Source organism: Sinocyclocheilus rhinocerous, unplaced genomic scaffold, assembly GCF_001515625.1.
Source record: "Sinocyclocheilus rhinocerous isolate Xijiao unplaced genomic scaffold, SAMN03320098_v1.1 scaffold780, whole genome shotgun sequence".
NCBI classification, from domain to species: Eukaryota; Metazoa; Chordata; class Actinopteri; order Cypriniformes; family Cyprinidae; genus Sinocyclocheilus; species Sinocyclocheilus rhinocerous.
The window spans coordinates 1,043,102-1,053,304 of NW_015654937.1; the positions used below are offsets into that span (position 1 = coordinate 1,043,102).

Here is a 10,203-nt window from a genome sequence, read left to right on the forward strand (position 1 = left end):
TTTTTATTGATTGACAGCTCTCCTGTCCCCATGTTGAGAGAAATCAGAAGATGTTACTGTAGTTCTAAAATAAATATGAATATGCATTAATTCATCTCACTCACAAAAAAAAAAAAATACACAGATTCAGTATTCCTCAAAATGAATAAAAATAATGCAACTCGGAATATGACGCAAACCTGCAATAATTAAATGTTAAACAACACAAATATCCTTTATGTATTTAATCCCATTCTATTAAGCAATGTCTTTGCTTCTGACCTTCGATGATCCAGTTCAACCGTACTAATAAGCAAAAATTACTCGTGTCTTTTTTTATTGCTGATGTGTGTTGAAATGTCTTCTTCTGCATTCTACTGTACGGACGTACATTTACTTTCCCTTCAGCCTGAGGCTTATTCGTTTCACTTTTGGTGTGAAAAGGCTTTTATATTTGCCAAAAATAGAACTTTTTTATTTTAAAAACAAACAAGCAAGCCCTGTCCAGATTTAAAAAGCAACGCAAAAGTAACGTAACGCATTACTTTCCATAAAAAGTAACTAAGTAACGTAATTAGTTACTTTTTCATGGAGTAACGCAATATTGTAATGCATTACTTTTAAAAGTAACTTTCCCCAACACTGGTAGTGTATGATGATTTATTGTGTCAAATGTGAGAAAAAATGGAAAAACAACATAAAAGTATCATAAAAGTAAAAGTAGTCTGCAAGATCAATGTGCTGTATTCAAGGTATCTTGAAATCAAACATTATGTTTTTGAGGAGTTTAGACTCGTGCTGTTGACTAATGATCTCACACTCTACCAAAGTTTTGTTCTCTTCAAAAATTATGCCTTAAAATATTTTTTTTTGGGTCACCTACTCCTTTATAATGTGCTTTTATAGATCATTTATTATTCAGCAATCCACTCTCATTTATTTTGAGGAGATGGAGCATGATTGTCCCCACAACATCCAAACTCAGAAGTCCAGATATCCCACAGAGCCTGACTTTACGCACCTGAGTGATAAAGGAACATCTGAGAGCCCAGAATGCTTCACTAAGAGTCCAAATACTAATTTCTCACCAAGGTTAGGAATTACTGTGAATGAAAGCGCTAAGGAACGTGTCAATCATTTTGCTTTCAAACTTGATCATTTTTCATTCATACATGTAGTCTCCATCCGGCTGGAAAAAGCACAGATGAATCCCCGTCTAGTTCTGCTAAAGACACTCAATCATCACATACAGACATGCCTCTATGCATAGCTGACATCTATACTAGTCATGCTGTTGAGGTACTGTATGCGTTTTATACACCATATTGTTTCTATGATAAAATAGATACAAACAAACCAACTACACAATAATATAATAATGATAATAATTCAAAATTAGATTTCTTCGACAGTTAACTGCAGTTTTACTTTGTTTCAGGTGGAAAACGCTGGTGTGAAGATGTGGTCAAATTATACATAGAGGACTGGTGTTGATTTGTCACTTTAAAACAAACTTTCAGAATAAATGTGCAAAGACTTGTACTTTTAGGGACACCTTCTTTACCCCTAAAGGGTGCTTATTACTTTAGAGTAGTAATAGTACTCTTAGTACTATTATGAACCCTTTAGGGGTAAATACTGTACAAAGGTGTCCCTTTAAGTTGTACCCTCTTTTTTCCTGAGAGTGTAGGTCCAGGATGCTGTTAGTTAATGGAGAGGACAGAAGAGACGTCCTGCTTAACTCATAAATGCATTTTATTTTAATCACATTGTTTACTTTACTGTGTATTTAGTCAATAAATACCATCAAAATAATTTCAGAAAGGTTTTGTTGTTCCTATAAAATCATAAACATTTTTACCGGAAGTGTTGTCGCCACGATGGCGCTATTTTATGAACACCCATTGTCCTGAAACGCGTCCAGTTCCTCCGCTCTTGACACCTCTGGCGAAAGATTCCCACGGGCTTAAACTCATAAACATAATCAACAACTATCCATGGACTTGCATTACACCCCTTTTTTGTGTGAAAATAAATGTAAAAAAAAAAGAATTTTTACAACGCAATTAAAAAAACTAGTCTACTTGATAAATAATAATCTTTTTATTTATTTTATTTATTTAATTGTTTATTTTTGCATTTCTCCAGTGGCATTCAGCAGATAACATATTGCATCTTTCACATCTTTCACATGTAGTTTGAATTTAAAGTTTTAACAGTTAAGTAAAGGAGCTTTTTAAGTATGAAGACTTCATACATTCATACATTTTCCAACATTGCAAACCTATAATTTGGCATGCATTATTTTTATTACGTTTTTTGTAAGGAGGAATTATTTCGCTATTTTATGAACACCCATTGTCCTGAAACGCGTCCAGTTCCTCCGCTCTTGACACCTCTGGCGAAAGATTCCCACGGGCTTAAACTCATAAACATAATCAACACCTATCCATGGACTTGCATTACACCCCTTTTTTGTGTGAAAATAAATGTAAAAAAAAAAAGAATTTTTACAACGCAATTAAAAAAACTAGTCTACTTGATAAATAATAATCTTTTTATTTATTTTATTTATTTAATTGTTTATTTTTGCATTTCTCCAGTGGCATTCAGCAGATAACATATTGCATCTTTCACACATTCATACTGTAGTTTGAATTTAAAGTTTTAACAGTTAAGTAAAGGAGCTTTTTAAGTATGAAGACTTCATACATTCATACATTTTCCAACATTGCAAACCTATAATTTGGCATGCATTATTTTTATTACGTTTTTTGTAAGGAGGAATTATTTCAAATTTAAAATGTGCCGATGTGACTATCAATATGTGTAAATATTTACGCATCGCCTCACAGAATCACTGAACCAATAGCTGGACAGCTCGCACATCAAAGCGGAGATCAGCCAATCAGAGCTTTCCTGAGCCAAGCATGGAGAAAGTTTTACCTTGGGAGTATTTAATTGGATGCATCTCTTCTAATCTTAGGCATTTTTCGACTGGAGAGCTCGCGTAGTTTGGATATATATATATATATTTTTTTTTTTTCTTTTTCTTGTTCTTGTTGGAACCACTTAGATAGCAGAATGGCATCTGGGGCCAGTGACTGTTCGGAAAAGAGTGCCCAGTATCGGGTGGATCATTTATTAACTGCGGTAGAGAATGAGCTTCAAGCTGGCAGTGAGAAAGGAGATCCTACAGAAAGGGACCTTAAAGTCAGTTTGGATGAAAATGAACTTTGGCAGAAGTTCAAAGAACTGACCAATGAAATGATAGTGACCAAGAATGGCAGGTATTTTTATTTATTTATTTTTAGCATTTTTACAAACAAACTTCTGTTCGCTGCACAGAAGAAAATATATTTTTAGTAATGAAAGCAGCAGAATTCAAAAAAGTAAAAATGTGCTGTAATTAACTTTTGCTTCTTGCTTTGACTGTCATATCAAATAATATTTATAAAATAAATTAATTTAAGTTTAACCACATTTTTCAACATTTTAAGGCTTCTAGACATTTTTTTTCAGCGTACAAACGTGTTTCAATTCCAATTCCATATAACAGTTCCAAATCCGGCTTTAAGTTCCAAACACGTATTCCCCCCTCCTTCTCATTCTGCTTTCAAGTGAATTCATTTTAGTGGAGTTGTTTCATTTATTTAAAAAGAAACGTGATGATGTCACTGTTTATTGTTGTGATCAGGCGCATGTTTCCGGTGCTGAAGGTGAATGTGTCCGGTTTGGATCCAAACGCCATGTACTCCTTCTTAATGGATTTCGTGGCAGCAGACAATCACAGGTGGAAGTATGTGAACGGTGAATGGGTACCGGGGGGCAAACCCGAGCCACAAGCGCCGAGCTGCGTCTACATCCATCCAGACTCGCCAAACTTCGGTGCGCACTGGATGAAAACCCCGGTCTCCTTCAGTAAAGTCAAACTTACCAACAAACTGAACGGAGGTGGTCAGGTTCGTGGACATTTTTTGTTACGAGAACAGTGTTATGGTGTGTAAGCCACTCTAAAAGATGATGTGGAATGAAATGTAATCAGCGTTTTTTGTTCATTATTTTATTTAAATGTCCAAATGTTACACCAGAGAAAATACTGAAATGTAAATCGAAAATATATACCATTTATTCCTAGATTATGCTGAACTCGCTGCACAAGTATGAGCCCCGTATCCATATAGTGCGCGTTGGTGGTCCACAGAGAATGATCACCACTCACTCGTTCCCCGAGACACAATTCATAGCAGTTACTGCCTACCAGAATGAAGACTTACCAACAAACTGAACGGAGGTGGTCAGGTTCGTGGACATTTTTGTTGCGAGAACAGTGTTATGGTGTGTAAGCCAATCTAAAAGATGATGTGGAATGAAATGTAATCAGCGTTTTTTGTTCATTATTTTATTTAAATGTCCAAATGTTACACCAGAGAAAATACTGAAATGTAAATCGAAAATATATACCATTTATTCCTAGATTATGCTGAACTCGCTGCACAAGTATGAGCCCCGTATCCATATAGTGCGCGTTGGTGGTCCACAGAGAATGATCACCACTCACTCGTTCCCCGAGACACAATTCATAGCAGTTACTGCCTACCAGAATGAAGAGGTAACACTGTGATTTTATCAAGTTTGTCAACAAATGAACAAGGATATGGTGCATAATAACTCCCGTTTACATCCGTAATTTTGCTCTTTTAGATTACTTCTCTCAAAATTAAATACAATCCATTTGCCAAGGCCTTCCTGGATGCCAAAGACAGGTATGGTTCAAATAAATAAATAAATACAAATAAAACATTTGAATAAACGTGTATTGTAAACGAATAAGGGCCAGTTGTCACTTTTTACTCAAACTAAGATAGTTTATGTTTGAAAGAAACGTTTTGAATAGACACATTATTTTAAATCAAAATGTATAAATAAATTGCCCTGATATACAGTAATTGTAACAAATATATGGGGAATATGTTGGAATTTCACTTTGTAGGATGAAATTCAGTTTAAAAAAACAAACTTCTGTTCGCTGCACAGAAGAAAACATATTTTTAGTAATGAAAGCAGTAGAATAAAAAAAAAAGTACAAATGTGCTGTAATTAACTTTTGCTTCTTGCTTTGATTGTCAGATCAAATAATATTTGTCAACAAACAAGGATATGGTGCATAATAACTCCCGTTTACATCCGTAATTTTGCTCTTTTAGATTACTTCTCTCAAAATTAAATACAATCCATTCGCCAAGGCCTTCCTGGATGCCAAAGACAGGTATGGTTCAAATAAATAAATACAAATAAAACATTTGAATAAACGTGTATTGTAAACGAATAAGGGCCAGTTGTCACTTTTTACTCAAACTAAGATAGTTTATGTTTGAAAGAAACGTTTTGAATAGACACATTATTTTAAATCAAAATGTATAAAACACTTGCCCTGATATACAGTAATTGTAACAAATATATGGGGAATATGTTGGAATTTCACTTTGTAGGATGAAATTCAGTTTAAAAAAACAAACTTCTGTTCGCTGCACAGAAGAAAACATATTTTTAGTAATGAAAGCAGTAGAATAAAAAAAAAAGTACAAATGTGCTGTAATTAACTTTTGCTTCTTGCTTTGATTGTCAGATCAAATAATATTCATAAAAATGTCCTAGATGCTTGAACTAGGTGCTTTTAAACCAACCAAAATAAGCATTTGTAACTGACTCAAAACAACAAACCCCAATCTCTCTCATGTGAACACTGTTGAAGACTTCTATGGTAAAAAAAAAATATATATATATATAGAGAGAGAGAGAGAGAGAATATTATTAATAAAATGAATACATTTATCAATGAATTTCAATTAATAATTTAATTTTACATTCTTTTTTTCAGAAGTGATCATAAGGACATAATAGAGGATGTCAGTGAAAGTCAACAGTCTGGCTATTCTCAATGTAAGAGCAAATTTCAATTAATAATCACGATATTCATCAGTGTGATTCAGTTGGATTTAAGCTCTTTGTTATTAGAGCTGTTTTTCACAGTTCTTCATAAAATGATGACTGATCTCATCAAGCAGCAGTTGTGTATGTGCAGGAGTTTCCCATTGACTCTCATTTTCCTCTTTGTCTAGTAAGTAGCTGGTTTCTGCCAGCCACAGGGTCTCTCTGCCCTTCTGCAAACCCTCACACGCAGTTTGGCAGCCCGCTGTCTCTATCCTCATCCCATGGCTGTGAACGCTACTCTACTCTGAGAAGTCACCGGTCCACACCGTACCCCAGCCCATACGCCCACCGGACGACTTCTCCCAGTAAGTTACCCTCTCGCCTCTCCCATATCTTACAGTCACTCACATATGCAAATACTGTAAAACCACATAGTTTGATAGTTCATACTTTCTTTTTTGTTGTTGTAAGTAAGATGCAAACTTCCCCCTTCAGGTTGTGGTACAGTGTTTTTTTTTGCTGTGAAATCTTTACTGTTTTTTGTTTTATGTAAGAATAACTAATATTTGTGATCAAGATGAACCCTTACTGACCTGAAGCACATTGACACTTGATTATCCATACATTTTTTTAAAAAGAAAAAATCATGTTAAAATGTATCAAATATGATACATCAAGTATAGAAGATTGAAGAACATTTATTTGCACATCTGTATCATCATTGTATTGCATTGCATTATATATATATATTTTCCTGACACAATAACTAGATTTTTGATCATAAAACTGAGCAACATCATCTTTGGGAGAAATAGAGTGACAACTGATTTTTGGACCTTATGGCACCTTTGGCTCGTTGCTTTCATTGAATGGAAAGGAGATATTGAAGATCCTGCTTAAGGTTTGGCCTTTAAGCTTGTTCCATGAGGGTTATAAATGAGAATCTTCTTTTTTTGGGTGAACTGTTCCTTTAGTGAGCCACTCAAACAAGCTCTACTCACTGAGCGCCTGACATTCTTGCAGCTTTTGTGTTTGAGTTCATGCTCATAAACAGGGGAACTTTGGTGGTGGAATGCTGACCCGCACTGGCTTTTGAAGCCTCAGCCTGGTTTCTGTGTGACTGGATTCTCATTGTGTTGTCGTTTGTATTGCAGCTGGTTACTCTGACAGCTCCACTTGTCTGTCCGTGCTGTCATCTCATGATAACTGGTCCGGTCTGCAGATGTCCTCCCACTCCAGTGTGCTCCCGATGGGCCACGGCTCTCCACCAAACTCAAACACTAGGTGAGGCTCTTTTACCACATCACACACTTCCACTACAACTTTATTGGAACAAAAAATTTTTTATTTATAAAGTAATTAACAACACACCACAAGAATTTCATTGTTTCTTTCTTGAAGTCTTAAACGTTGTTTTAATTAAACAAGTTCCCTGCTTTCCCATTAGAAAAAAATAAAATAAAATAAAAATGAATTAAAAAAAAAACCCACCAGTAATCTCACATCTCTTCTATAGTGTCTGAAGGGCTTGGAATATCTCAGTATGAACTCAAGCATTTCAAATTCATTCAAGACAAAATCTGAGTAATGTTATATAATGTTTAAAGCTTTATTATTATTCTTACTGTTAAAAGCCCAGGCAATCAATAATAATAAATCAATAATATAGTTGTGACTAATGTCTTGATTTCGGACCAATATTTAAAAGCAGAATGAAAAATGAAAATGAGAAAGGTTTGCTTTTTTTTTTTATCGTATTTGATACATCAGGCTTTAATGGCTCATACAGTATGATATAGGAGAATATAAAGCTCATACAGAAGGAGGAAAAAACATAATTTTATTTGGGGGCCCAAAATGTATCATATTTGATGCTCATATTAAAAAAAAAAAAAAAAAGTATAAAAAAATTATGTATGGATATTCAAGTAAATCTACATTGCTTCAGTCCAGTCATCTTGAAATATTAACAATGCAAAAGTTATTCTAATGTTTACTTTATAATTTTTTTTTAGAAATTTAAAAATTTAGAGGCCTTAGAAAGTTTTGAATATCATACAGTAAGCTTTATAGGGTTAATACATTAATTTATAAGAGTTAAAAAAGCTCTAGTTAAAACTCTGTTTTCCTCTCAAGTTTTCTGTGGACACCCAAGCACACTCTTGCACACTCCTGTGTGTTTCTAGCTTGAAAACCCCTACTCTGATGAATACTATTTTCCTCCGGGTTGTTAAATTCAAATTAACGTGATGTTGTATAGCGCTGAAAGCTCATTATTGTTTGTTGTCCTGTATGCAGTCAGTACACCAGCCTGTGGTCCGTAGGGAGCTCACCTTTGACCCCAGTGTCTCAGACTGGAAGTATGAGCAGCAGTCTGGGCTCCCAGTTCCTCCGCGGCTCTGCTGGTCACTACAGCAGCCTGGCGCACCCGGCCACAGCGCCCTCTTCTGGCTCTCCTTTATATGACTCCACTGCTGTGCCTGAGGTGCATGAGGCTTCACAATATGACAGTTTAGCACATGTACGCCTTCCTACAGCCTGGACCCAAGTCACACCACCCTCCTTATAGGACATCCACCCTACAGACTAAATGACAGCTTATCTATTATTGCTTTCATGCAATAGCTTTTGACACTAACTGTTTTTGCAGTAGAAATGGCTCAAGAGTTACATACAAAATAGCTTTATATATATATAATAAATCAGTAATGGTATGCTTTATATAAAAAATAAAGCATATGTTGACATAACCAAAATCTTCCTATAAAAACTCACAATTGTGAACAAGTGTTATATGATTTTGTCATTAAGCACTACGTGGGGCTTTTAAATGTAACAAGTCATTGTTTTAAAGCATATTGCACGTAACAGTTATTTATATATTTTCTGAAGGATACTGGATGTGTACAACTGAGCAGACAATCTTTTGTAAAAAGTGTAAATGTTAATATTTTTCATTTTTGAGTTGGAATTCAGAATGGGTAAACATGCAAATGTGCTTTGCTTTATTAAAAACATTTCTGTACATTTATTTAACAACTGTTATTTTTCTTGTTGCATGTTTAATTTAATCAAAAGTTTTTACAGAAACTCAGATTTTTACACAAAAAAAAATAAAATAATGCTTTTTAAGAATTGTAATTTTTTTTCCATTGTACGTATATTTTTTTCTTTTAAAAGCCTGTTTTTATCCTTTTTTATTAGAGCTATTTTTCTGTCCAAAAAAACAAACAAATGGGACAAATATAGAACTAATGTATAAAATGCATGTAAATTAATCCATACCATAGATGTATAAAACGTTTATATTAACATCAATATAGTCATGTTGTGTCCATTAAAACGAAATATTGAACCTATCTTTATAAATAGTTTTATTTAAAACATTTTACAGACATCTCATCTGTTCATAAGCGTTTATTGTGCTTAATTTCAGCTTTAAACAAAGAGCTGAACAAGCAGTCCTTTTAAATGGATCTAGATCCTTCTTCAGAGATTGCTTAGTCCTCATGGATACTCAGACGTCTTTGCACCTTTTCTTCCCCAGGACTTTTATAAGTGATTCTGCACCCAGTAAGTCAGCGCTGTGTTCTCCTCTCTCATGTGAAAATTCCACTCACTTAGGTGAGGAATTGCATCCATCTTCTGACACTCCAGTCGTTTAACAGTGGGGCCAGAGGAAACATGAATGATTGCCAAACCTTTCCAGTGTCAACACAGGAAAAATACTGAGGTCTCTAAGAACTAAAAAAGTGATTTAAATTTACACATCCATGAGAGGGCAATAATTAAATCAAGCTGATTACTTCTGTTCTCTCACTGTCTAAAAAAATTATAGAGCAATCAGAATTATATTACGAGAAAGGCAGTAAAATAGTATTAGTAAAAACACAAACTAATGTGTTGTTCAGGTAAATATAATGATTGTAATGACATCTAATAAAATGAATGCGATATGAATAATATAAGCTCTGTTACAGTTAATGATAAATTGGTGTGCTTCTAATCTTTGTATTAATTATTCAGATTGTCCACAGGACAGCAAAAATATTCAGAAATGGCAAAACTAGTACAAACATGATTTCTTACATAAAATATTTTGTATTTACTAAGTGGTTGTTGTACATTTATTTATGTTCTTGACTAACAATCTCAAAGCAAGGCCTTTCTATAACTGACTGTAACAGCTTCAGTAAAAGTTCAAGATCAATTGATACACTATATTTTGCTGCATTTGGTTGGTATATGGCACATCCTCTGATGCCATATCAATGTGAGTGGTGCCCAGTT

General features: G+C 34.4%; 2 protein-coding genes across 2 annotated transcripts in view; both read left to right on the forward strand.

The window, feature by feature from the left end:
• LOC107717845 (uncharacterized) overlaps positions 1 to 1,459 on the forward strand; it is an 18,319-nt gene extending 16,860 nt beyond the window's left edge. The window contains exons 9-11 of the mRNA XM_016524726.1: positions 929 to 1,071; positions 1,158 to 1,278; positions 1,418 to 1,459. Coding sequence (XP_016380212.1) covers positions 929 to 1,071; positions 1,158 to 1,278; positions 1,418 to 1,459 — 306 coding nt within the window. The remainder of the gene's footprint in view (positions 1 to 928; positions 1,072 to 1,157; positions 1,279 to 1,417) is intronic.
• A 1,604-nt stretch (positions 1,460 to 3,063) lies between these two features.
• tbxtb (T-box transcription factor Tb) lies at positions 3,064 to 8,503 on the forward strand. Its single transcript, XM_016524694.1, has 8 exons — positions 3,064 to 3,269; positions 3,677 to 3,941; positions 4,457 to 4,591; positions 4,684 to 4,745; positions 5,861 to 5,922; positions 6,102 to 6,278; positions 7,068 to 7,197; positions 8,212 to 8,503. Exons 1-8 carry the CDS (start codon positions 3,064 to 3,066, stop codon positions 8,480 to 8,482), a joined length of 1,308 nt encoding a protein of 435 aa, XP_016380180.1. The 3' UTR covers positions 8,483 to 8,503.
• The last annotated feature ends 1,700 nt before the right edge of the window (positions 8,504 to 10,203 follow it).